Here is a 27,060-nt window from a genome sequence, read left to right on the forward strand (position 1 = left end):
TGCATGTTCCCAGAGTTCTGCCAAAATGGTTTGGATAGTTCTGAAATGCTGTTGATTTTGCCAATCCAAGTATGATGCAGCCCTCCCAATGCCCATTGGCTGACACAGTCAACCTCAAGACTTTAAGAATTTATTTATTTTTATTGCAAAGTCAGATATACAGAGGGAAGACAGAAAGATCTTCAATCCGCTGATTCACTCCCCAAGCAGCTGCAATGGCTGGAGCTGAGCCAATCCAAAGCCAGGAACCAGGAATTCCTTCTGGGTCTCCCATGTAGGTGAGGGGTCCCAAGGCCTTGGGCTGTCCTCGACTGCTTCCCCAGGCCACAAGCAGGGAACTGAACTGGAAGCAGGTCCAACGAGATATGAACCAGTGCCCAGTGTGTACAAGGTGAGGACTTTAGCCACTAGGCTACCCCAACGGGCCCTAAAAACATTTTAATAGCTGCAGGCAACAGCTGAATTGCTCAAGGGATAACACCAAGGAACCTTGCCACTCATGAGCATGACCCTATCTCTACCTTAAATCAGCTGTGTTGGTCTCTGGTCCCAAACCTGGCAATCTATCCCTTTCCCTACTGTTACCTCTCCCTTCCCCATTTCCAAGTCACAGCCAAGGCCAGTCTGGGGAAGATGGCAAAGTGCCTGCCAGAAAGCAGCCCCTCTCCTTCTCCTCCGAGGCCAGTAGGCAGCCTTCCGTGCACAATGGATCCTGGCTGGGGTTGGGGCGGTTCCAAGCAAACTGGTATATCGACTAGAAAACCTCAGAGGGTTCTCAAGAGGAACTGGAGAGCGCGCCCTGAGCAGTAGTGAAGGAAACAGTGTGAGGTTTCCCATCTCAACAAATGCCATGATGAAGAGCAACTTAATCCCTCTTCAAACACCAAAGGCATACTCGGCTGCCTCCCCTTTTCAGAGATGGGAGGCTATGGCATTGTCTGGACAGTGGCTGCCTGCACAGCCCTGTGTCTGCCCAGGGCAAGCAACAAGGCCACAAACCGTCACTTGAGCACTCACTGTGGCCCTAACTTTACACGGCTTTATCAATTGCATTTTGGTTGTTTTTTCATAAATTGATTTTTAGCTTATAGGCTCTAACAAATTAATTGCTCAAAATCTGGGTGGACTGGGGCTGGCATTGTGGCATAGCAGGTAAAGCTACTGTCTGGCAAGCCATATCGTTGCCAGTTCAAGTCCTGGCTGCTTTCCTTCTGATCCAGTTCCTTGCTAAATGGCCTGGGAAAGTAACAGAAGGCAGCCCAAGTGCTTTGGCCTCTGCACCCACGGGGGAAACTCAGGAAAAGCTCCTGGCTCCTAACTTTGACATAGCCCAGCCCCAACAATTGTGGCCATTTGGGAGTGAACCAGCAGATGGAAGATCTCTCTCCATCTGTGTCTCCCTTTCTGTAACTCTTCCAAATAAATAAATCTTAAACAAAACTTGGAAAGTCTGCTTAAGGCAAACTAAGGGGCCTGGTGTGATGGCTCAATGGCTAAATCCTCGCCTTACAAACACTGGGATGCCATATGGGCACAGGTTCATGTCCCAGCTGCTCCACTTCCCATTCACCTCCCTGTTTGTGTTCTGGTAAAGCAATAGAGGATGTCCCAAAGCTTTGGGACCCTGAAGCTGCATGGGAGACCAGAAAGAAGCTCCTGGCTCAGCTCTGGCTGTTGTAGTCATTTGCAGAGTAAACAGAGCAGGTAGAAGATCTCCCTCTCTTCTGCTCTATAAATTGGTGTTTCCGATAAAAATAAAATCTAAAAAAAAAAAAAAAGTTCACAAAAAAGCAAATTGGGTATTTATAAAAGAGTTAGCACTCTGCAAATGTGTAAGTATTTATATTTGTATGTCGTATTTATAACGTTGAAACACATCTAAAATAATGCTTAGGGGCCAGTGTGATGGCTCAACTGGCTAATCCTCTACCTACAAGTGCCAACATCCCACAAGGATGCCAGTTGGTGTCTCAGCTGCTCTATTTCCCAACCAGTTCCCTACTTATGGCCTAGGGCAGTAATGGATGTCCCAAGTGCTTGGATCCTTGCACCCATGTGGGAGAGCTCCTGACTCCCAGCTTTGGATTGGCTTTGCTCTGGCCATGGCCATTTGGGTTGTGAACCAGTGGATGGAAGCTCTTTTTGTCTCTCCTCTCTGTAAATCTGCCTTTCCAATAAAAACAAATTTAAAAACTAAAAAAAAAAAAAAAAAGTAATATTGCTTGGGAGAAAGGTGGAGAAGGTTCTTTTCCATGTTTATGTATATCTAGGATAAAAATTAAGTAAGACAATTAGGCAAAAGAGGAATTACAAGAAGTCATTGCCTTATGGAAGTTTTCACTGTCTTATTTATTTATATTACAAAGTCAGATATATATATAGAAGAGGAGAGTCAGAGAGGAAGATCTTCTGTCCATTGATTCATTCCCTAAGTGACAATGGCCAGAGTCACGCTGATCTGAAGCCAGGAGCCTCTTCTGGGTCTCCCACACGTGGGTGTAGGATCCCAAGGCTTTGGGCCGTCCTCAACTGCTTTCCCAGGCCACAAGCAGGGAGCTGAATGGGAAGCAGGGCTGCTGGGATTAGAACTGTTGCCCATATGGGATTCCGGCACGTGTAAGGCAAGGACTTTAGCCACTAGGCCACAGTGCCGGGCCCAATCTTCACTTTTTGACATCAACATAACATAGCAGTGAGAAGATAAAAATCTAACTAGACTCAAGGTCCCCAGGAAATATGAAACACTCTCTTGACTTAATGACTGAGAGAACGGAGGCCAAAGGAGAGTAGGATGTTTTGTCAGTTACAGAGCCTGGAAGCGAGGGCTTCCAATCTCTAGCGACTGGCCTCCTCGCTGCTGGTGAGTATACTCAGCGAAGTCTAGGGATGAATTCTTAAGGAAGTAATTCTGCATTGCAGTGATGAACTGCAGAATTTAAATGTCAAACAGGAGATACATCAATCAGGTTGATGTGGCAGGATGAAAGTAATTACAATTCCTAAAAGCAAAAAAATTATTTGGACATCAGAGACATGTGTTTTCCATATACTGGCTCACTCCCCAAATGCCTTTAATAGCTAGAGGCTAGCCAGGTCAAAGATCGGAAGCAGGAACGCCATCTGTGTCTCCCTTGTGGGTGCCAGAGTCCCAGATAGCTGGGCCATCACCTGGTGCCTCTCAGGGTGCACATTAGCAGGAAACTGGAATTGGGATCAGAGCTGGTACTCTAATCCCAAGCATTTCTCATGTGGGATATGCGGATTGCAAGCTAGTTTGTCCCCCAGTGACTGAAAATGATGCCTTAAAGGCTATGCAGCAATGTGGCATATGGCCATGACATGGTATCAAGAGGGGAAATGTAGGATACAAACCCAGAGAGACTGCAGTGATGGTTTCCTTCAAGGGTGAACAGCAGCTCTGGCACCCCGAAGCCCAGTTTTAGTGTCTCCAAAAAGATAAAACAACTGTCTTCCATAGGACTGAGAGAGTGACTAAGGACACCGCCTGCAGGTGAGCCAGCAAAGTGTCAGTGTTGGCCATCGTCATGCCCATGATGGTGTGCTGAGCTCTGAAGGTGCCGAACAAGGACTGCAAAATGACAAAAATGGGAATGGCGGGAGCTGGCGGGCAGAGATTGTAAATATGCGCCTTCAGTTTTCTCGGCTAACATTAACTCATTTTTTGTATTATAAAAAGGCCCTTTGAACAGGAAGCCCCAAGACTCCCTGGGCCTTGACATCCACTCTTCTCTCCAGGGGTCCAAGGTCCCCTGTCCCTAGGTCGCAACAGATGTTGCTATAGCATCATGTTCATGGAGAACAGGAATAGCAGCTTGCGACCCTCAGAAAATCAAGGTGTACCATGATCTGGAAGGACCTGTGTTGATGAGGTCACACCCCGCGAGAACTCTGTAGTCACAGCAGTTGCACACACACTCCTCTGTCTGTCACAAACACACACACTCTCCCACACACACCCACTGGCACTTTCTGAGCCATTATTCACAAGGATTCATGTGTGAAGTGTTTTTGAGAACTACCCTGACCAAGGACATTGAGTTGAGATACTTTCCAAATAAACGGAACAAGTGGGGGGAAAAAAAGCAAGCTTCAGAACACTGTGTACAGAATGCTACCATTTGTATTAAAAATAGATATATAAATATACATATTTATAAACTTGTAAATGCATAGAATCGCTCTGGAAGGATACACAAGATAGAGATAACAGTGATTAACTCAAGGATAGGGAGGGGAAGGGGACTGGCGGCTGCCTTCCATCGGAAAGATTACTTTTGTACTGCTGAGTGTCTTGCCAGGCATATGTTATGAGTTTTCCAAAAACAAACAAACAAAACATCCGAGAAGCTGCTGGGTGCTGAAAACAGTGCTAAGTGGGGCACACAGCTTCCTCAGTCTTGGAGAGGGCCAAGTGATGAACTTGCTGGGCCACAACTGTTAAGAGGTTTCTTTAAAAAAAAAAAAAAAATGACTTTACTGGGGGAAAGGTCTTCCTACAACAATTAGCATATAGTGATTTAGCATAGCATTTTACAAAGATAAAGCAGTCAGAAAATAAATACTAGTCATTGGTGAAGCCTTCAAGCGTGTTAAGTCGGAGTTTCTTACAAGGCCAGGCATCTTATCTGTTTAACTGGATCGGCGGCACCTTCTTGGCAGCAGGACGTGCGGCTAAGTGCTTGTTCCAGCAAGCACCATCTGATGATGACATGTGATAACATAACCATGAAAAAACAGCCAGGAAGAGAAATCTGGACACACTGGACTCCAAGGGGTTAGGCTATCTGCATGGGACACGGTGAAGCCCAAGCAGAAAGAAAGAGCTCACAGACCTTTGCCCTGCACTTCAGGAGGTGAGAGGCAAGTGTGATGTGTGTGTGGGGCCTCACTTGGGATGACAAGACAGACAGACAGACCAACCCTAGATAGAACCTGTGGGGTTTGCCTATGTGGGAAGGAAGAAAGTAGGCTGGTGGCCAGCCTTGGTCTCTAAGGCAGCACAGCGAGGGATGGGCAGGGCGCAGCGAAGGCCCTGCAGGTGGCTCAGCCAGTCGCGTAACTCCCAGTGCAAGTATGGATTTTTGAGAACAAGATGAGAGAATCATATGAATGTTCAGCAAGATCCTGGGCAAAAGAACAGGGCTTAGAATACCCAAATCATCGCTATTACAAGAGGGCAGGGATACCAGGCCAACCCAGCAGGTAATGGGCACCAAGCGTCAGGCATGCCCCATGAGAGAATCCCCCACATTTACCATCTCAGTGGGATGGCAAGGGACCAGCTCCATTTTGGAGAGAGGGGCTTGAGAGGGGCTCATTCAGAGTTGGTTCAGCACAGACCCCAAGTGATGAGCCAGGTTTCCTAGGTGGCAGCTCTGTCTCCTTTACCTGCAACCACTTCAGAAAGGAGAGATCTGGGGAGACCTGCGGTTTCAGGCAACATGGCCTAAACTCCAGCCATCACTGGTTCTGAACAGAAAGGAGTTCAGCTGTCTGTTTCAAATCCTCCCACCAGCCCAGAACTGTCCTTGTGAGCAGATCCAAAGTACAGAGCTGGCCCCTGTAACTGGAATTAAGGAAGGGGTAACAGCAAAGTCGGGGCTCACACTGGCTTTCCAGGTGGCTGGAAATAAGCCCTGCCTGCCCTCACTGTGTGGGAGGCAAGAAGGGGGCAGCCTCGCCAGAGAGCAATCAGTAAAACAGTGCAGCCAGAATCACTCTGAAACCCAGACAAGCACTAACCTTTGTCCATTAGCGTTCCCATTAGCATTTCCCCTACAAATTTGGTATCTGAGAGAAAATGTGAAAGGTCACGCATGTTTATCTGACCTTGTTTTTAACTGACATTCAACGCTTCCTCCAAAAGATCATCTCTAAGTGCCCACTCCTCTCCCCCATCCTGGATCCTGCTGGCCCCAGTACCAGGCCACCTGGGTGTGAGGTCAGAGGATAGGGCAACCTCTTCCCCTGCCCCTCCTGCCTGGGCGGGCCTTAACTCCACCCTCAGTGATAAGACATCCTGCCAGCCAAACCTAACCCTAGTTCTGAGGCCTCAAGAAAGCTGCAAGAAGAGGATTACACAATGCTTCCTCACAAGGAAAGGTTCTTCTAGTCTGAAAACCCATTTAGGAGGAAGATGGAGCTGCCCAGAATACTTCAGTAGGCCCTAGAGCCACAGCCACTGGCCCAGGGGAGACCTGGAACCTTCAAGATGGCTTAGGGGGCACCAAGACAATCCCCAGGTACCCACAAAGCCTCTAGAGAACCAGGAAACATAAGGGGAGCTCCCAGTTGGTAATTTACAAGTTCAGGCCATGGAGAGGTCCTTCCTTGGACAAGAGGAAGTAGTGTCCTCAGAGGCAGGACAAACAGAAGCTTGGGGAGGGTCCTTGGGCAGGTGGGGTGGGGCCAGGCTCACTATGAGGGCAATACAAGAGCCTACCTGCATGGTAAGATGTTTTTATTTGAAATGTAGTCTGAGCAACATGAGTGTAGCCAAGAGGATAAGGGGCTGACCTGCTTGGGGCAGCATCTCTTCTAATGGCACAGGAGCCATGGTCCGTGTGCCCCAAATCCCACTCACCAGGGAAAGGCCAAAACAGCAGCAGAACAAGGTCCACCCCCAGCACCTGCCATTGCCACGCCTCCTGTGCTCCTGATCCCAGACAGGCTGAACCAAGTTTCTTCCCCCTCAAGACATGATGCGCCATGGGACAATGTGTTCTCAGGGCTACTTGTAGAGAAAAGGATCAGAAGACAGGAAGGAAGGGCAGGATGACCAAGGACCCCCACCAAGCCAGGCTGGCAGAGTTATCCCAGAGAGCCTGTGGCAGCAGCCCTCGGTCCCTGCTTGGGAGAGGTGGTGGAAGGAGAGCTCTGAGGGGTCACCTGGCTGAAGGCAGCAGGCAGGGCACTCCTGCAAAGAGCACAGAGACGGAGGGTCTCCAGCCAGGTGGACAGCACTGGGGCAGGCCCCATAAGCAACCTGGGGCTGGAAGGACACAGACAAGAGTCGGACTCCAAGAAGCAGCACAAAGCCATAAATAACCGAAGCAAGTTCAGAGCCGAGAGGGCCCCCAGCAGCACCCCTGTCTGGTGGGGCTGGAGACCCCCAGCACCTGCAGCACACGCACACAGGGCCAGAGCCGTCCACAGTGCAGAGCCTGCGGTCACACCTGAGGAGAGGGTGCAGGGCTGGCCTGGTCCTGAGAGGCTGTGCGTTGGCCCTGAGTGTCTTGGGCAGTGTCTTCCTGCAGGGCCAGGCCCAGGGCTCTCCTTGCCTCCATGTTGACCAACAAAGGATCACCAGCACCTGGCTCCAGTCCATTCTCTCTCGTCTCCCCAGGTGCCTCCTCCCCGGAGCCCTCTTCGGCCTCCTCCGAGGTTTCCATCTTCACCTCCACTGTCGCCGGCACAGTCGCTGTTGCCTCCTCTGCCTCCTCCTCCTCCTGGTCTCTCACCTTGTGGACGATGAAGAGGTGGCGGTTGAGGGAGCTGGTGGAGGTGTAGCACAAGCCACAGAGGAGACACTGGGCTGTGGAGCTGTCCACCTGGTGCTGAGGTATGTGGCTCTGGAACTCGAGCCCCGAGTCTGTGGCAAAGCTACATTTTGCACACTGGAAAACGGACTTGGGCCTTTTGGTGGCAGGGACAGTTATGCCATTGCTAGTGCCTGCAGTGTCCCCGGCTCCACTGAGCGGCCTTTTCAGATGGTTCACCTGAAAGGAAAGACAGTGTGAGTGGAGTCCACGTCCAACCCTGGACACAGATACCCTGACATGACTGGTGCTGTTGAAGGACTCACGGTGCCAACAGCCAGGCCAGGCATGCTCCAGCCAAGAACACCAGCTTTAGTCTCACTTGCTTCAGTTCTTTAATAGAACACACATGTGGGCCCAGTGGTGTGGCCTAGTGGTTAAGGTCCTCGCCTTGAACGCCCCAGAATCCCATGTGGGCACTGGTTCTAATCCTGGTGGTCCCACTTCCCATCCAGCTCCCTGCTTGTGGCCTGGGAAAGCAGTCGAGGACAGCCCAAAGCTTTGGAACCCTGCACCTGTGTAGGATACCCGGAAGAAGTTCCTGGATCCTGGCTTTGGATCAGCATAGCATCAGCCGTTGCACTCACTTGGGGAGTGAATCATTGGACGGAAGATGTTCCTCTCTGTCTCTCCTCCTCTCTGTATATCTGACTTTCCAATAAATAAATAAATCTTAAAAAAAAAAAAAAAAGAACACACACATGAGGCAGCATCCCAAAGACATGGGAAGGTCATCTCCAAAGATTACCTGGGTGATGATTTCTGAGAGAACCCACAGAAACCACACCACTGTCTTCTACAGGGCAACAGTGGCCCACATACACCTTCCTTCCTGAACATTCCCTGGAGCTTATCCCTAGCAGCACACACGTGGAGCACCCCCGTCTTTGAACAGCAGCACCCAGACCTGCCGTGGGGACAACAGTCCCCTCTGGTGGACAACAGCCACACAATACTACAGCCAGCATCTCAGACATTTCTTTATGCCCAAAGCCAGGGCCAAATGCTGCATCACAGGACATGCGCATTTCAGGAGAGGATGTACAGGTAAAGTCTGTGGAGAGAAGTCACCAAAGGTCAGCAGAGACACTCCACTGACCAGCCAAGTCTACAGCACGGAGAAGCCCACAGTGACTGGAAACAGAAACAGGAACGGGTCTGGGGCTGGTCTGTCCTGTAGCCGGCATGGGGGAGGAGGAGGAGGAGGGGAGTTTGTCACAATTCTCCCCTGACGAGGCAGCCCTGCTGGCCCTGCCAGCCCCTGCTGCAAGATAGAAAGAGGATGGTGCGTGAACATGTGCTGGCATCTGCAGAGCACATGCACTCACCAGGAGGGTCATGTTGCCAGGGCACTCCTGCCACAGAAGCCAGAACGTGGCATCGCAAGCTTCTGAGACTGACTCACGTGGTGGGACGTGTCACTCTTCCTGCCCTGTGGCACAGCCACATACAGGTTCCCCAGAGCTCAGCCCTCACCCACCTGAGAGGAACGTCCACCCGCTGGTCTGACGTGGGATGTCTGGCTCAAATCAGGGTTTCGGATACCATGCATAAGGCTGATGTGGCTCTCCAGCAGCGAGGGGCGGGGAAAGCTGGGGCTGTCATCGCCACAGAACCTACAAAACAGGCAAGCTCAGGCCCTGGGCTCCCACTGGGGGGTCCTCAGGCTGGCCAGTGCCACCTGCTGTTTCACCAAGGTGGCTGCCAATCAGAACACAAATTTGTGAGACACCTGGCCCACAGCCTCAGACTGTGTCAGGAATCCCCCTGCGGAGTGAGCAGTCAGCGTGCAAGGGCCATGGCACATTCCAGGCACTGGCAGATGTCACTGGCAGGGCCATATCCTGGGGGGGCTCTTAACCCTCAGTACTTGCCCCACTGACCAGCTGAGTAGCCCAGGTCCAGGAAGACAGGGCAGGCTTGGGAGTGTCTGTCCCAAGAGTAAGAAACTCCCACTCTCTTGTCTTTCAGCCCTGTGTTCACAGCAGAGATGAGGTTTGGACAGGGTCCCCTAGCCGCCAGGCCCCTCAGCAGCATCCCCAGGGACTCACCCACACATATAGACCTTCTTCACAGTGTCGTGGCTATTGCGGATATGTTTGCGCAGGCTGTTGGGGGTGTGGAAAGACTGCTCACATTGCCGACACGGGTACCGCTTCATTGTCTGTGAGAGAGGAAGAAATGACATGTCAGAGCTGGAAGATGGTCCTGGGTATCTTCCTCCAGCTAGGGACCCAGCCTGCCCAAAGCATCTGGAAGCCTCTCTGTGGACCCATGCAGCTACACTCACCCGGTCGTGGCTCTTTTTCATGTGGGAAATGTAGCTCTCCCGGTCGGGAACCCACTCCTGGCACTCCTGGCAGGTCCAGCCAGTGCTCCTTAGCCGGGGTCTGGCGTCCACCCTGCGATGGCTGTCAGGCTTGCCCCAACGGCCCGGGGCCAGGGAGTTGCCCCTGGCAGCCACACTAGCAGCTGGGGACTCGGTGGGGGCTCGAGAACTGGAGCGGCCCGAGGATGCGTCTGCTGAAGACTGGAGGCTCGACAGCTCGTCCACATTCCGGGGGACACCGTGGGTGCTCTGGGGATGGGGAGAGCGATTACTGACTGGGCGAAGGGAAAGATGCACAGTCAGGCCTTCGGCCCACAGCAGGTGCCCACCCAGCCTCTTCCCTGAGCACCGCACCTGGACGTGCTGCATCAACTCCGGCTTCTGTGGGAACAGAAGTGGGCACTCAGGGCACTTGAAGACGCTCGCCTGGGCCTCCCTGACGTCCTGGTAGAAATGCTGCTGCATGTGTCTCTTCTTGTTGAAGACCGTTTCGCAGGAGCACTTATAAATGAGCCTGACGAGACAAGGCCCAGGACACAAGATGGCCCGGATTCTGCCGGCGGAGTCCCCCCGGCTTCCACCCCTCTCTGCCCCCTACATTGGCAGGCTCTAGCACTCCTGCACTTAGCCCCGGCTCCCTGTCCACCCCCGAGCCTGTGCTCCTGGAGTGCACTCACTGGGAGGGTTTGTGGGGCTGGTTGGAGTGCTGGGAAGTGCAGTGCTCTGCAGTGCTGCTGGCAGTCTTGAAGGCCATGGGACAAAATGCACATTTGTGGAAAATCTGGCAGTGGTGCTCCTGGATGTGACTCTTCAGCAAGGACAGGGTCAGGTGGACGACACCGCAGTGGATGCACCTGTGCAGCAGAGAGGGTGGTGTGTTTGTGGACGAAGGGCAGGCACCGAGCCATCTTAGGGATCCTGCCCATCCCTAGGTGCTCAGTCTCCCCTCTTCCGCATACACAGTTGGAACGCTTCCTTACTGCACCACTGGGACCTGGGACAGGAGCGGAGAGAAGTCCTCCCTTCCCCCCACCACTGGTCAGAGGCAATTTTTTGGCAAGTCACAAGTTCAAGCCCACCTGAGAGGCTTGCGGGAGCTGGAGAGGGAGGCGAGTGGTTTAGCAGCATCAGCATCCGTCCACATGACGTGGCTGCACGAATCCAAGAGCCAGTTCAGCAGGAGGCTGTAGGAATCTGTGCCTTCGCACAGACCGGTAGTGACCAAGCAGGTACTGCCCCTGATAATACAGCCAACTGGGAAGTGCTCTGTGCACTGCGACAAAAACCACCTTCAAATGAACAGGCCCCTAGCCCAGGAAGACACACTCTACAGCGGGCCGTCCATGGGGCAATAAAAGGAAGAGCCTGCACTACAACGGCAGCCCAAAACCCACACAGACTGGCCTGGCTATGATGGTATGACTCGAGCGCCAATCAGTCTCCTGGGTGGTGGGGGATGAAGGATCTTTACTTTCTACCAATTTGTATTTTCCAGCTTTTGCATTGTAGATACATGCTTTTATAATGTATGAATAAATGAAGTAAAAAAATGGCTTCAAAGAACTTTTTTGAAATTGAGGCTATACGGACATCTTCTTTCAACTCCATAAATACTGTCTTCCCATTTTTCCAGTATCACAGAAAGACATGACATTCCTCCATGCCAATCTAAACCGTAAGGTCCCCAGTCCCCCTTACATGTGCAGGGCTTCTTCCTGCCACTTCCTACACCAGATACCCCTCCAAGAGAAAACCCTTCCCTGCTCACTATCATTCATTTTTTTCATCCTTCTGTTGCAGCATTGCCAGGGATTGTAGCCTTGACATTCCAGAGGCACTAGAAGACTACTGCTCTACTGAAAGGACTTGGTTCATTAAGAATTTTTTGAGGGCCCGGTAGCATGGCCTAGTGGCTAAAGTCCTCACCTTGAACGCCCCAGGATCCCATATGGGCGTCGGTTCTAATCCCAGCAGCTCCACTTCCCATCCAGCTCCCTGCTTGTGGCGTGGGAAAGCAGTCGAGGATAGCCCAAAGCCTTGGGACCCTGCACCCGTGTGGAAGACCCAGAAGAGGGTCCTGGCTTCGGATCGGCATAGCATTGGCTGTTGCGCTCACTTGGGGAGTGAATCATCAGACAGAAGATCTTCCTCTCTGTCTCTCCTCCGCTCTGTATATCTGACTTTCCAATAAAAATGAATAAATTTTAATAAAAAAAAAAGAATTCTTTGAGGTACAGGAATTGGGATGTAGTGGGTTAAGTACCCCAGGGGACACCCTTATCCCATTTTCAGTTTCCACTGCTCTGTGCTTCAACCCAGCTTCTGCCAATGCATCCAGGGTGGCAGCAGAGGACAGTCCAAGCGCCTGGGTTTCTGTGACCCATGGGGGAGAACTGCATGGAGTTCCTGGCTCCTAGCTTCAGCCTGGTCTACACCTGGGTTGCTGTGGGCATCTGCACCCATGTAAGGAAGATTTTTCTTCTTCCCTCTCTTTCTCTGTGTGCCTTTCAAATAAATAAATCTAAAAAAGGAGAAGAAAAACAAAAACAAACTGCTTGGCTTGGGCCAGGCACTGTGGCACAATGAGTTAAGCTGTTGCTCCTTAGGCCTACGGTCCATGCCAGAGTGCCTACGTTGACTTCCACCACTCTGCATCCATGCAGCTCTTGATAATGTGTCCGAGAGGCAGCCAACGGTGTAGCTGATTCCCTGCCACCCTTTGGGAGACCCAGCTCAGAGTCAGTCCAGCCCTGCCCTGGGCAGTGCAGTCTTCTGGGAAGGGAACCAGAGGCTGGAAGTTCTCTCTGTCACTCTGCCTTTCAAACGGATCAACAAATCTACAAAACAAACAACTAAAAACCAAAATCAACCAACTAAACAAAAACCCTTAAGTGACTATTCGACCAAATTTCTTCAGAAACAATATAAACACACTCTTTTCAACGTCACTGAACATATATTCCATTTTCCCAGCAGATGTTCTTTTAGAAACTTAATTAAAACTACAAAGGGGTAAGACACATGCAAAATATTCTAAGTGCAGGGCTCAAGGCAGCAAACTGGCGAAGACCTGCACAGAAAGACACATAAAATACTTCCAACTGCCAATTAATCACAAATAAGAAAATAACATGAAGTCACCCAAAACTGGATGGAAATGCATATTGTGAGAAAGCTTTCCATGAAAATGCATGCACTAAAATGGAGAGATCTTTTACTCCACTTTTCCATGAACTCTGTGAAGTACCCTTGCACTCACTTCCTTTGGACACCACTGGCTGCTCTCCAAATAATTAAGAGCATGATAATTTACCAAAATTCTAAAATACGTATTAAGAAACTACACACATACCTTTTACATAAAACACATATAAATTATGTACACACACAATGTACAGGCTATTTACAACTGTCTTAGAAAAAAAATATAAAACTTAAAACTTATATTGTAAAAACCTACAGTGGCATTGTAAAACTCTACAGAACAGTTCAGTGGAATGGAAATAACCAAAAGTGAGAGGGACAATATATATATTTTTAAGATTTATTTATTGGGTCCGGCAGTGTGGCCTAGTGGCTAAAGCCCTCGCCTTGAACGCCCTGGGATCCCATATGGGCGCCGGTTCTAATCCCGGCAGCTCCACTTCCCATCCAGCTCCCTGCTTGTGGCCTGGGAAAGCAGTCGAGGATGGCCCAATGCCTTGGGACCCTGCACCCGTGTGGGAGACCCAGAAGAAGAGACCCAAATCTTTAAAAAAAAAGATTTATTTATTGGAAAGTCAGATACACAGAGAGGAAGAGCTTCCGTCTGCTGATTCACTTCCCAAGCAGTTGCAATGGCCAGAGCTGCGCAGATCTGAAGCCAAGAGTCTGGAGCCCATAGCTTCTTCCGAGTTTCCCACATGGGAACATTGTTATCATGTGTTACTCTCTGTTTATTGGTTAGAAAATGATCTAGCTTTTGTGAATTAAGTTTAAAGTTCCTATAATAAACATTTTAAAAAGTGAGTAAATTTATTCATCTGTTTGCTGGGACGACACACCCCAAGGAACGCACATCCACAGGGGAACTTCTCTCCACACAACACAGAATCATTTAGCCACAAAAGGGGATGAAATACTAAAGTATACAACACGGATAAACTCTAAAAACATCATTCTAGGCCAGCGTGTTCTATCATTTACATGAAATGCACAGAAGAGGCAGATATAAGGGATGGAAAGTAAAGTGACAGTTGTCTAGGGACAGAAGGATGGGAGAGCTGGTAGACTCAGATTTCTCTTATGAAAATTCACACCAAGACAGAAACCCCAGGGACAGCAGTTCCCTGTTCCTCCCTGGCACACGCAAGATGTCCAGCTGTCATTCCATCCATACTCACTGGGCTCCTCTCCCGCCTGCTGTCCCTCTCTCCACCCCGTGGCCTAGGTCTCCCTGAAGTACTCCATGTGGCACCTGGCCAACACAGCCGCCTCACAGGAAGCCCCCAGGAGGAGCCTGCTGACATGCACAGCATTTACATGGCTCCCCTGTGCACGCCCCTCTTGGCTCCTAACTGCTGGCTGCACAAAGCCAAGATGTCTGCCAAAGGACACAAAGTCCCACCCCATTCCGACACGCCACTGCTCACAATTCCTGTGACCCCCAACTGGGCCTCTGCCAAACATGTTTCTCCTGCTGCCATGTTCCACCTGACAACCTCCTCATAGCTCCTTTCTGACGCTCCCCTGGCTTCTACCCAGAGCACCACAACCATGTTGCTAAAGGCAGCAGTGCAGCAAAAGCTAGAGGAACTGGATCAATAATGCCTTAACACCAAACTTGGGTCAAAAATAATTTTCAGAACTGAAAATGAACTCCCAGCTATTGTTAGGTCAGTTAAAGGAGAACTAACCGGGTCAAGGTAAATGTTTACAGCTCAGTGAGTTTCACAGGTAGGTTTCTCCTCCACTTTGATCTTGCTCCTGAAAACTGCTTCCTACCTTCCTGACTGACCCAATGGAGAAGAGTTAATGTCAAGTCAAGTTTTCTTGGATTAGCTAGAAGGCCGATCACTTTTTTCCATTCTCAGTTTCTTCCTGTTTCTCACAAACTGACAAAGTCACCAAAATGAAGAGTCGAGCTCTTTTGAGTCGGTGTCGCACAGCCCACTCAGGAACAAAAGGGACAGCACTGCAGGGTACTGCAATTAGTAGACATGTCACCGATATAGTGCTTTAAACACGCTCAACCATGGGACAAACTCTGTGAGCAAGCGAAATTCATGCACTTTCAAAGTCAACATTAACAAAGCGATACACACATGCCAATCTCCTCATTACCTTCTCCTGAAAAGGGGCTTATTCAATATTTTATTCTTTCCTTATTCCTCATTTTGCTTGTCCTGTCCTCTTCCAAGTGAGTAGTGTCTATCCACAAGCCGCCACCATTTGTGTTACCCAACTGACCTCATGCTCCCACGCCTTCTGAAGATGAAGACCTCAGCCTGAAATGAGTTATGGCCTAGGACCAGGCCCAGCCCTTGAGCCACACCAGGACCATGAGCCAGGCAGCACCCACCTGTAGCCCACCTTGCGGGCATAGTGCAGGCAATTCTCCTTTACGTGGGTCTGGAAGTAGGCAGAGCGACAGAGGACCCCACACTCCGGGCAGCAGTAGGGGGACTTGTGTGCATGAATCCGCTGGTGGGCACAGAAACTGCACTGGTTGGGCAGCAGCATCTGGCATACCTGGCAAGTCTAGGAAAAAACACCGAGAAAGCAGGTCACGCAGGTGCTGCAGGCCCCTCCCCAGCTACCAGGCATACTTGAGATACCCCTAGCCCTCATTTCAGAGTGGCACTGGCACTCAGGCAGGAATTGCCTGGCCATGGATTTCATCAAACATACCTGCCACTCTTCCTCTTTACCCTCAGGCCCGTGTTCCCCCCCTCTGGCTTACCAGAAGCCTAGTCTGGCCTCTGTGGAGGCCCAGGGCACCTTCAATTCTACAATCTTGCTGCACTGCCAGACCCAGGCAGGCTGGGGCCTTGATTCTGCAGTGACCCATTGGAGAGGGACCTATTCAGTACCCCTTGTAGGCAGATTAGTGACTTTCCATTCCCTCCAGCCTGCTGGGCACCAGCTAACGAGCACACCCCCAGACAAGTGCAGGTAAGGCAGCAGTTTTGTTCCCAGCTCCAGGAAAAAAGTAGGGAAGTGGAGTGCTACAGGCACTCAATCCAGTTTTTGTTCTTGTTTTTTTCAATAAATTGCAAGGGTGGGGGAGGGCAGAGAAAAGCAGAATTGACCGCTTATAAATGACTGTCAGAGGTATTTTCAACCAGTTGCAAGACGCAGCCCTTGGTTAGATCCCGATTCAAACAAGCCGAGAGTAAAATGAGATGACCCAGAGATATCTAATCATTAAATTAATGGTGACACTATCAGGACATTCAACATCAAGATCAAGATTTGAGATTAAGAAATTATAATTAGTATCCAGATGCAAAAAGCCCTTGACAAAAAAAGAAAAGCTCTGGTACCCCTGTTTTACAGACGGGGCCACTGGGATTTGTTTAAAACTAATCAGCCCACCAGAATGGAACCAAAAACATTTGAACCAAGACAGAACACGAGGTGGTCACTGTTAAAGGGGTTCCACTGTGAGCATCCTCCCACTTTCGTACATGCGTGGGACAGTCCACAAGAAAACATTCTGGTTTCTCTTTTAAGTGTTTATTTTAGTTGCAGAACAACACACACACAGCATGCTATACCTCATATAAAAGCAAGAACAGCACACGTGCACGCACACAACAGGCAAAAGCATAATACAGGGATAAATTAAAAAAAAAAGTTTAACAATGGCTACCTATGGGAAAGGAGGTAACAGGCTGAATGGGGAAGGTCGGGGTAGAAGCAAGACCTTTCTAAATGTATCTTACAATCCTTGTAACTAGGGGATCTCATTTTAGAATTATCTGTTACATAATCTTAAAATGCCAATACTATGCTCCCTGCCTGTGGCCTGGGAAAGCAGTCGAGGACGGCTTTGGGACCCTGCACCCGCGTGGGAGACCCGGAAGAGGCTCCTGGCTTCGGATCGGCATAGTATCGGCCGTTGCGGCTCACTTGGGGAGTGAATCATCGGATGGAAGATCTTCCTCTCTGTCTCTCCTCTCTGTATATCCGCCTTTCCAATAAAAAAATAATAAAAATAAATCTTTAAAAAAAAATGCCAATACTATGAAACTCGCCAAACAAAAGGTTACTTAAAAACGCAAAAGCAGAGGGCCAGTATTGTGGTACAATGCTTTACGATACTACCTACAAAGCCAGCATCCCGTAGGCACCAGTGTGAGTCCCGTTTGCTCTGCTTCTGATCTAGCTTCCAGCTAACGCACCTGGGAAAGCAGCTGTGACCCAGGTAAGAGACTCAGATGGAATTCCCAGCTCCTGGCATCCCGGCAGCTCCACTTCCCATCCAGCTCCCTGCCTGTGGCCTGGGAAAGCAGTCGAGGATGGCCCAAAGCTTTGTGACCCTGCACCTACATGGGAGACCCGGAAGAAGTTCCTGGATCCTGGCTTTGGATCAGTACAGCCCCAGCTGTTGTAGTCACTTGGGGAGTGAATCATTGGACGGAAGATCTTCCTCTCTGTCTTTCCTCCTCTCTGCATAACTGTCTTTTTTTTAAAAAATATTTATTTTTATTATTTTTTTATTGGAAAGGCAGATATACAGAGAGGAGAGACAGAGGAAGATCTTCCGCCCGATGATGCACTCCCCAAGTGAGCGCAACGGCCGATGCTATGCCAGTCCGAAGCCAGGAACCTCTTCCGGGTCTCCCATGATCCCCTAGTTACAAGGATTGTAAGATACACGCGGGTGCAGGGTCCCAAAGCATTGGGCCGTCCTCCACTGCTTTCCCGGGCCACAGGCAGGGAGCTGGAAGGGAAGCGGGGCTGCTGGGGATAGAACCGACGCCCATATGGGATCCCGGGCGTGCAAGGCGAGGACCTTAACCACTTGCGCCACTGAGCCGGGCCCCATAACTGCCTTTGTAATAAAAATAAATAAATCTTTTAGAAAAACCAAATAAACAAATCTTGAAAAAATAGAAACAAGTTGCCTAAACACATATTCCTGTGACGTAACCAAGAAAAAAAAAATTCCCAAAGATTTATATGTCCTTAGTGCAATATATTTTCTGAGTTTAAATTTTAATTGATTTTGTTTAAAAGGCAGAGAAAGACAGAGTTGTACCATCCACTAGTTGATATCTCCAACGTGTGTACCAATCGGGGATGGACCAGGCTGAAACAAGGAGCTGGCAGCTCCACCTGGGTCTCCCAGGTGCGTGGCAGGGATCTACATACTTGAACCACCACCTGCTGCCTCCCAGGGTGTGCATTAGCAAAAAAAGTTGGAATTGGAAGTAAGCTGGATTCAAACTTAAGCACTCTTATGTTAACCTTTGCTCCAGTGCCCATCCTTAGTCTGATCCATCCTAAAGACAAAAAGAACTGGGAATATACTAAATACTATATATTTGCCCTGTTAGGAATAGTGCTGGTTTTGAAGTCTGTTAATGTATGCATATGTGTGTGCATGAATATAACTTTATGAATACCTGTATGTAATAGGAAAATACTAGGAACCAAAAACGTTTTTTTGAAGATTTAGTCCTTTTAGTGGAAAGGCAGATCAGATTTATGGAGAGAAGAGACAGAAAGATCTTCCATTCACTGATTCATTCACTAAATAGCTGTAACGGTCAGAGCTGGACTGAGCTGACCCGAATCCAGGAGCCAGGAGCTTCTTCTGGGTCTCCCACACGGGTGCAGGGTCCTAACACTTTGGGTTGTCCTCTACTGCTTTCCCAGGCCACAAGCAGGGAGCTGGATGGGAAGTGGAGCTGCCAGGACAGGAACTAGTGCCCAAATGGAATCCGGTGCTTGCAAGGTGAGGATTTAGCCGTTGAGTCATTGCAGTGGGCCCAGAAACCAGAATATTCAATATAAAATTAGCTACCTTAAAAACTCAATTATCTTAAAGTTGAGCTTAAGTTTGCACTCAAACGCCTTCTACCTCTGGTCATTTGGAAAGACAAGATGGAGAGATGAGCACAACAGCCAGGGGCATAGCTTGTGCCCAGATTTTGGCCTCTAAACCCCTTTCCTCAATGAAAGGAAACTGCTGCTTTGGAAAAACAGCTGGTTCTAGGCTTAGCAAAGGAATAGGCCCAGCATATTTTGTTTGGACTGTGAAATAATGAAACCTCTTAAGAATTACAGAGTTTGTCAGAAAGATATGGGTGTGAAATGTTGGGCATCAAAAAGAATGACCTATTATGTTCATACACAAGTGTATACACAACCTGTCACAGTGAGTTCATTAGGACATGAAAACTAAAAATAGCAGAAGTCTCTCCATACCTCTCTGGTCCACTTCTCTTTTAAATAAATTTTTAAAAAAATTCTTTAAAAAAGCCAGATTGTCGTATGACCACTAACTTCTCAATATATACCCAAAACAATTCAAAGCAAGACCTCAAGAGTATACTCATGTTCTTTGCTTGCTTCTCTGATTGAATAATGCTAAGTGTCCAGCAACAGACTACAAACGAGGACACTTCTCCAGTCTGAACAAGGAAGAAATTCTGACACCTGTTATAATTTGGATGAAGTACCATGGGATGATGCTGTGTAAAGTCCCTGCAGTGGCCACCTTCTGAGAAGCAGAGGACAGAATGTGGCGGCCGTGGGCTGCAGCAGGAGGGACAGGATCAGGGTGGATTGGGCGCAGGGTGCCGGCTGGAAAAGAGAAGTCTCTGGAGCTGGGCTGCCACACAGCCGGGCTGCACAGAGCACTGTGGAGGTGTGCATGGAAAGGGCTGCAAGGGGAAGCTCCAGGGCAGATGCGCTCCACCACAGCTAAAAAGCAGGCTCTGAGAACATCATTCCATGTTGTCAAAGCACCCACTCTCTTCCATTTTTTCCAACATAAACTATATTTCAGCGTAGGTATACTGTTATACACAATTCCAACCAATAAATAAGAATGAAGTAAGAAACACATCCTTTTGAAATTAGCACCAAGCAGCAACTGTTGATTCATTACTAAAGCCATGAGGTAAAACTGAGGGGGTGTGGAAGAACTTTCCTCCAATCAAGCCCAGCACCCTGGAAGTGAGGCAGGCACATTAAGTCTCCTGACAGTGCCAAAAGAGAGGAACACGACACCCTTGGTGCCATCCCCAGCAAAACTGAGCCCGAATCCAGGCAGGTCCTCATCACTGCCTTCGAGCAGACAGGGAAACTACAGGGCCAGGGAGAAAGGACTTGTGTGAGAAAGCAATCAAACTCAGAATCTGGCTTGGAAAACACTCCATTCAAGGATCCAGTTTCTTCAACAAATGCACAGCATGTCAAAAGGGGGGTAGACACTAGCACTGTGAGGAGGTGGGCTACGCTGTTGCTTGTGATGCTGGCATCGCACAGTGGAGCACCGACTGGAGTCCTAGCAGCTCTCTGCTAACGCATCTGGAAAAGCAGCAGATGACCCAAAGGCTTGGGCCCAGAGCCCAGGATGAGCTTCTGGCTCTTAGCTTCAGCATAACCCAGCCCTGCCTGTTGTGTCCACTTAGGGTTGGAAGATCTCCCTCTCCAATCTCGCTCTCTAACTCTGCATTTCAAATAAATATTTTTAAAAAGTGTTCTGATGGGATGTGGTGGGAGGAGGTACTGTTCTAGACAGGGCAATTTAAGAGACATAACAAACAAATGGAATGTGTGGCCCAAGTTTGGATATAGATTAAAATGACATAATTGGAAGAATGTGAATAGACTATTAAATGACACAAAGGAATTCCTGTTAGCTAGGATAATGATTATATAATAAAATAAATATTAACAAGAAAAACAGAGTCCCTCTGTGCTGCCCCCCTACTTCAGCAAGGTGGTGGGGTGGGAGAGCAAAGCAGCAGTCATAGGACTGCTGGGGTCCATGCAGTAGATGTGGAGGACATGAGGGGGTGAAGAGTGTTCCATTGCAGGCAGGGCCGCAAGGAATTTCCCGCTGTTCACCCGGCGGATGTCTCTACAACCACCTGAATGCAGCTCCACCTTCTTTTGCATGGACACTGGACCACCCTGTGGAAGAATTCTAATCCATCCTGACATTTGCTACTGCGAGGTTAACCTTTTGCTCAGCCTGAACTTGGAGGTCAATGTTTTGCAAATGGGGCCTTTTGTCATTCCTATTATCTTAACTGTCCCCATTGAACCTATGCTAATCAAGGGACCTGTATTTAGGCTTTCATTCTCTCCTTGATCTTTAAGTTCTCCTTTTCTTTGTGATACAAGATTGAGTTGTAGGATAAGAATCCTAGCAGGAACTTCTATTGTTTCTAAGTAAAACTAAAGGCAGAATTATCCTTAGAAATATCCATTTGTTAATGACGTAAAAAGTCTGAGCCAGAATTTGACTGATTTTGTATAAATAAAGCGGACAGCTTTTGTGCATTGTCCATTATGATCACCAAGTCCTAGTGGTCCGTCTCTTTCTTTCCTCTTTGCGCCTCATCCACGCACCCTTCGCGAGTTCCGAACTCAGCTGGAGCTGGACTCCGGCAAGTGGCGCCCAACGTGAGTGCTCTACGAAGGTAAGTCTTTTCTTTCTCTTTTCGGCGTGGATAGGACTTCACCCAGGGTGCTGCAGGCCCCCTGACAGAAGGTCAGGTTAGGAGGGGTGAATAGTCAGAACTTATATTGAGAAGTTGTGTACCCTCTGTGCTGTAAAAATGGGCCAGAGCGATTCTAGTGAAAGAAGTTTATATGCTGATATTATTAAACATACCTTACATAGGAAGGGCATTAAAGTTAGCAAGAAGCAATTATTAGAATTTTTACAATTTGTACAAAAAGTTAGCCCGTGGTTCATTGAGCAGGGCACTTTAGAATTAAACACATGGGACCAGGTAGGAAATGATATGAAAAGATGGTATAGGAGTAATGGACGAGTGGGCATGCCATCCTCGGCATATGCCATTTGGAATGTCTTACGGCAGGCACTAGATGTGGGACCTGAGCCTTATCCTGTGCCTTCAGCTCAGCAGGGAGAACATACTCCCCTTCTTGATCCTCAGAAGGGAGGCTTAGGCCTTAGCTATAGCTCAATGGAAAGTGTCTGTCCTGAAGATAATGTAAAATATTGTAAAACTGATCAGGAAAGTTTAACAGATGAGGAAGAAGATTTTTTAAAACCAGAAATATTCAGATCAGGAGTTAGAGATTGTGAAAAGGGGCAAATGGCTGAGTTACATGATAAGCCTTCAAGGTATTCTGCTAAGCCTTATGAGCCCCTTCCAGCTAGACCAGATCCAGCAAAGGTTGGCTTTAGAGGGGCAATGCAGCAGGCGCATAAGGAAGGTGATTTTTTCTGTTTTCCTGTTGTTTATGAATGGGATGAACCTGAATGGGAGCCGTTGCCTTATAAGCTTATTAAAGAACTTAAGCATGCTGTCTCTGACTACGGGCCAAACTCCCCGTACACTATGGCAATGGTGGAGGGACTAGCTGCAAAGTGGATGACTCCATATGATTGGTTTCAGATTGCCAAGGCTTGCCTCACAGGAGGAAACTTCCTTTTGTGGAAAATGGAATATGAGGAATTAGCTAAGGCAGAAGTAAAGTCTCAGGGATCTGTGAGGTGTGGCAAACCTTCTTTTACCCTAGACATGCTTTTAGGACAGGGCACTCATCTTGGCGTTTCAGAACAACTTACTCTGCCTAAGGAGACCTTACAGCTTATCTCCTCCCTGGCACTAGGAGCATGGAGACGCCTGCCATCTCCAGATCAAAAGTCTTCAAATTTTGTAAATGTTAAGCAGAAGCCTGAGGAGCCTTTTGAAGAGTTTGTAGCTAGACTCACCGAGGCAGTGAGCCGGACAGTAATTAACAATACAGCTACAGATCTCATAGTTAAACAGCTAGCTTTTGAAAATGCTACTCCAACTTGCCAGACCTTAATTCAGCCAGTGAGAAGGACAGGAGATTTGTCAGACTATGTTCGAGCTTGTGCTGAAGTAACTCCATCTTACATACAAGGGTTAACTATTGCTGCAGCTCTTCAAGGTCAAACTGCCACTCAGATTTTAAAGAACATAAGAGGCAATCAAAGAAATAGAAAAAGAAACAATTGCTATTCTTGTGGTGGAGTAGGGCATTTCAGCCACAGCTGTCCTGTCAGAAAATTATCCCAAAATTTCAAACAGGAAAAAACTTATATGGACACTCCTAATCCTAATTTAAATATTCCTCGCACTGTCTGTCCACGGTGTGAGAAGGGATTTCATTGGCAGAAAGCTTGTCAGTCTAAATTCCACAAGAATGGAACAGTTCTATTGCCTCAGTGTCGATCTAAATTGAGTAATCAGTCTGTACAGGGTCAGATGCAGGGAAACGGGAGGCGGACCCTGTCCTGGGCCGCCCAAGTAATGGGGTCATGTATGGATATTGTCTCTGAAAGGTACAAAACTAAAATATCGAGTGCTGCATTAAGCAATGGGTTAAAGCAAAATAGATTTAAATGTCATGGTAAATGTTTTAATGGTGGGAAGCCCAGACACCTTCCAAAACCATGCCAAGCAGCAGCATCTCTTTTAGCTCAAAAATGTGGCACTAATACTGTTAAGGATCACTGCCCTAAAATAAGTCCTAAATGTCATAGAGGTGTACATTGGGCAAAAGTATGTAAATGTAAATCTAAAATTGATCATGATGGCCAGCAGCTGTGGTCAGGAAACTCCTGGCGGGGCCAGTCTCGGGCCCTAAAGAATCAGAGATTTAAAAGACAGCAATATTTTACCCAAGCTGTGCCTATAGAAGAGTAACAGTAAATTTGATATTGATTGTGGTAATGCTAATTAAAAGTTGGTATCTTCCTTGGCAATTAATTATACTACCTACTGTTCATATCCCAACTGTATGTTTGTGACAACAAGGGCCTTTAGAGTGGCTGCATCTCCTTTCCATGTATAAAAAGGTTATTACTCCTTATTGTGCTTTGGTCTCCACCTTAATTATTAAGAGATATCATAGGAATAGGAGCCTTTTTGCAAAGATGTAAATTAAATAATTGTTCCTTATAGTTTTTAACAGCTTAGTTATCTAATATCCAAGGATGAGACCTGACAAATAGCACTCTTCACCCTTGTAGGTACAATTTGATAACATTTAGCTAAAAATCTCCTTCTTGTTAGGTCATCCAGTTATATTTCAAAAGATTTGTTCCTTAACTTTTTCCTTAACCTGCTTCTTTAGTCTTTACAGATGGGTCATCTAACAAAATAGTTTCTCTAATCAGATTTTGAAGATATCCTTACTGGCCAATGGAAAGGACCCAATTTCCTCTTAAAATTTGGAGGAGGGAGTGCTTTCATTTTTCCATAGGTCATGGACTTGCTCACGTGGATTAGCATCCTCTACGGAAGTTCCTCCTCCTGCCCAGCAACTTCAGGGTTAAACTCTCTTCTCTCCAGCAGGTACAATCTCTCCCTGACCTCCTCCCCTTCCACTCTGTTAGGATACTCAGCCCACAGGTGCAGTTTCTCCAGCACGTTTTACTTTTTTCCCCTTTGTCAAGCCTGGTACCCCCAATCTGGGTCCACACAAAAATATCTAGCATCTTGTACTGTTATAAACAATGATTTTTCATAATTAACATCTCTCTCTTAACTCTATTAAGTTTTTATCTTGAATTTTTGAATTTTATGAATATAACTCTTAGGGTATTGTTTAAGGCATTCCTTTAAAGGTGTAACATTTACACCAAACATAAACTGGAATCAAAGCAACATCTAATCCATTTTTTTCCAGGTATGGGATGCACCTATGCTTTTATCTGCTAGTCTTTATATTTAGATATATCTTCTTTAAAAACTGTTTGCAGCGGTTTCTAAAATGTCCATCATTGCTTTATGGAATTAAAATCTGATCTTCTGTTATAACAACAAAGTTTTAAAAGCACATATTATTATAACATCTCCTCTTAATTGTTTTTTTTTAAATCTAATTAACGATTAAATCTTTCTAGTTGGCTCCAGTGAACTCCAGACCTGGCTTTGTTGAAGTGTCTCAGAATATAAGATTCTATGTTGAAGTGATCTTTGTGTTTTCTGCCTTTCAGTATGTTCACTTCGCTTAACATTGATAAAAGTTATGTACTTATTTATAGATATTTAAAGTGGTCACTTAATGCCAATCTATATTGTGTTTTATAAAGAGATTCTATTTCAATTAGATATTATAAATCTTGACATCCTTGATATGCATTTTAAAAATTTGAAAGTTTTATTTAGTAGATACCACTGAGTAGGCATTTGGATTGTATTAAATATACTGTGAGATGCTAAGTGGAACATAATTCTGTCATATCAAAATACTATTACTATAAAAAATTTTTTTACAGAAGACTAATTCAAATTTCTGCATTTCCAAAAGTTCCAGGACAGGTAATGCTTAACAACAAAAAGCCAGATACAGATAAATGTTTACAGTTTTGCAAATATGTCTAGGCTGCTGACTGTATATCTCTTGGGTTAATCTATATTGCTAAGATAACTAAAATCAGGGTCTTTGATAATGTCCAATTTTTTTCTCTCAGGGCTTTAACTCAGACTGAGTTATCATTGTTGACTTCTCACTAATTTTAATGGGTACTGCTATCACTAAGCTTGGTTTATAAAGGCGCCTTAATAAATTCTAAATTTATCTGACATGATTTTTCTTGCACTCTGCAACATTTTGGAGGCCTCAGTCAGAGGGTAGTAGCCATCCTGTGTTCTGGAGCCTGGCTTGGTCATCTGGGGAGGCCACCGTGATGATTTACACGGCCCCACTGCCAGTCCTGGCTTCCTGGCTCACAGGATTTGCACTGACCTCTGCCTATATACAGTTACATCATCATCCAAATTTGCTTGTTTTGAGTACTCATCTAGGACTCGAGAGCTGGATACAACACAACTTCTTGAGTCAGGGTCCATATGAGACCCTCATTAGCTATTTAAAATTGAATGAGTGTGGTGGCCACCTATGTTTGTCTTGCTGTATGTCTTTTTGTTAAAATTGTTTGAAATTATACTCTTACAGTCCTCTATAGTAAAAAAAAAAAAAAAAAAATAGGGGGGAGTGAATGTGTGTGTGTGTGTGTGTTTTACTGTCTGGTCTCAATGTTCCTTGAGATCAGATGAGAAACCATCTGAATAACCATGCAAACTTATTATACTACAAACAACAGGTTATTCTAACCAATTTATAATTTCAAAATGTCTAAGATCTTAGGTCATTACTGAAACTATTTTATTGCTTTTTCCTAAATTAAGGTTGCTTTTGGCTCACATAAGTTAAGCCTCAGACTGTCATTGAAAATGTTTCAAGTCATCCATATGTTTGTAATAATAACCAGGTTAATAACCAGGTTACTCATGGTATATTCTCACTGCCTTTTCAATGTATTATTTAAGCCAGTATCTTTATTTTAAAATTTATTTTCTAAAACTGTGTTTTAATAGTTTTCACCTGATGTTGTTACTAAGCGTGATTAGCTTTCTCTTCATTTCTCTTCTACTTCCTCTCTAAAAATTCAAAAGGCCTCTCAGAATATACAGGTAGATCTCCAGAATTTATATAGATATGGCTAACTTATTAACCTGACATCCCAAAGACTGCCTTTACAGCCTACTTTCCCAGAGGCCCAGAGGAAGAGTAGTGACCTAAGTACCAGGAGGAACCCTGGTGCCATCTCTCCTTCTTGCTTCCCTCTGGCCAAAACAACAGAAAGAGTTTCACTAGCCTCAGTGCTACCCTTGCTGAGGTCAATGGACACTTCCACCTGGAACTGTTTTTAAAGGCCAAGTGTGCGCAGAAGATCAACACCTGCCACGAGGACACGTCACGTGTACATCTGCTGACTACCATCTACCACCGAAGACATCCCCATGCAGGACTCAATCTACTTCCAAAAGGACTGCTGATAAGTAACATTCCTCCCTTACAAGATGGAGCCTTAAGCTCCCTCTGGCTTTTCTGAGATGACTCTGTATACACTGTAACTTGTACAAAGTGTGTTGTCACTAATTGTCTTAATTGTTCCCTGAAACCTGGTACTTTTGGTGTCTTGAGAAGACCCTC

The 27,060-nt window shown here is 47.0% G+C and overlaps 1 protein-coding gene across 2 annotated transcripts in view; it reads right to left on the minus strand.

The window, feature by feature from the left end:
- Positions 1 to 4,123: 4,123 nt before the first annotated feature.
- Positions 4,124 to 27,060, minus strand: part of ZNF592 (zinc finger protein 592) — a 50,634-nt gene continuing 27,697 nt past the window's right edge. For both annotated transcript variants that reach the window (XM_040968500.1, XM_040968499.1), the window contains 7 exons: positions 15,449 to 15,627; positions 10,566 to 10,742; positions 10,243 to 10,402; positions 9,850 to 10,137; positions 9,611 to 9,723; positions 9,040 to 9,175; positions 4,124 to 7,739 (listed from right to left, as the gene is read on the minus strand). In XM_040968500.1, the coding sequence (XP_040824434.1) occupies positions 7,191 to 7,739; positions 9,040 to 9,175; positions 9,611 to 9,723; positions 9,850 to 10,137; positions 10,243 to 10,402; positions 10,566 to 10,742; positions 15,449 to 15,627 (1,602 nt within the window). In that variant the 3' untranslated portion in view covers positions 4,124 to 7,190. The remainder of the gene's footprint in view (positions 7,740 to 9,039; positions 9,176 to 9,610; positions 9,724 to 9,849; positions 10,138 to 10,242; positions 10,403 to 10,565; positions 10,743 to 15,448; positions 15,628 to 27,060) is intronic.

The sequence above is a fragment of the Ochotona curzoniae genome, unplaced genomic scaffold, assembly GCF_017591425.1.
Source record: "Ochotona curzoniae isolate NIBS_2020 unplaced genomic scaffold, NIBS_Ocur_1.0 scaffold_4701, whole genome shotgun sequence".
In the NCBI taxonomy this organism is placed as follows: domain Eukaryota; kingdom Metazoa; phylum Chordata; class Mammalia; order Lagomorpha; family Ochotonidae; genus Ochotona; species Ochotona curzoniae.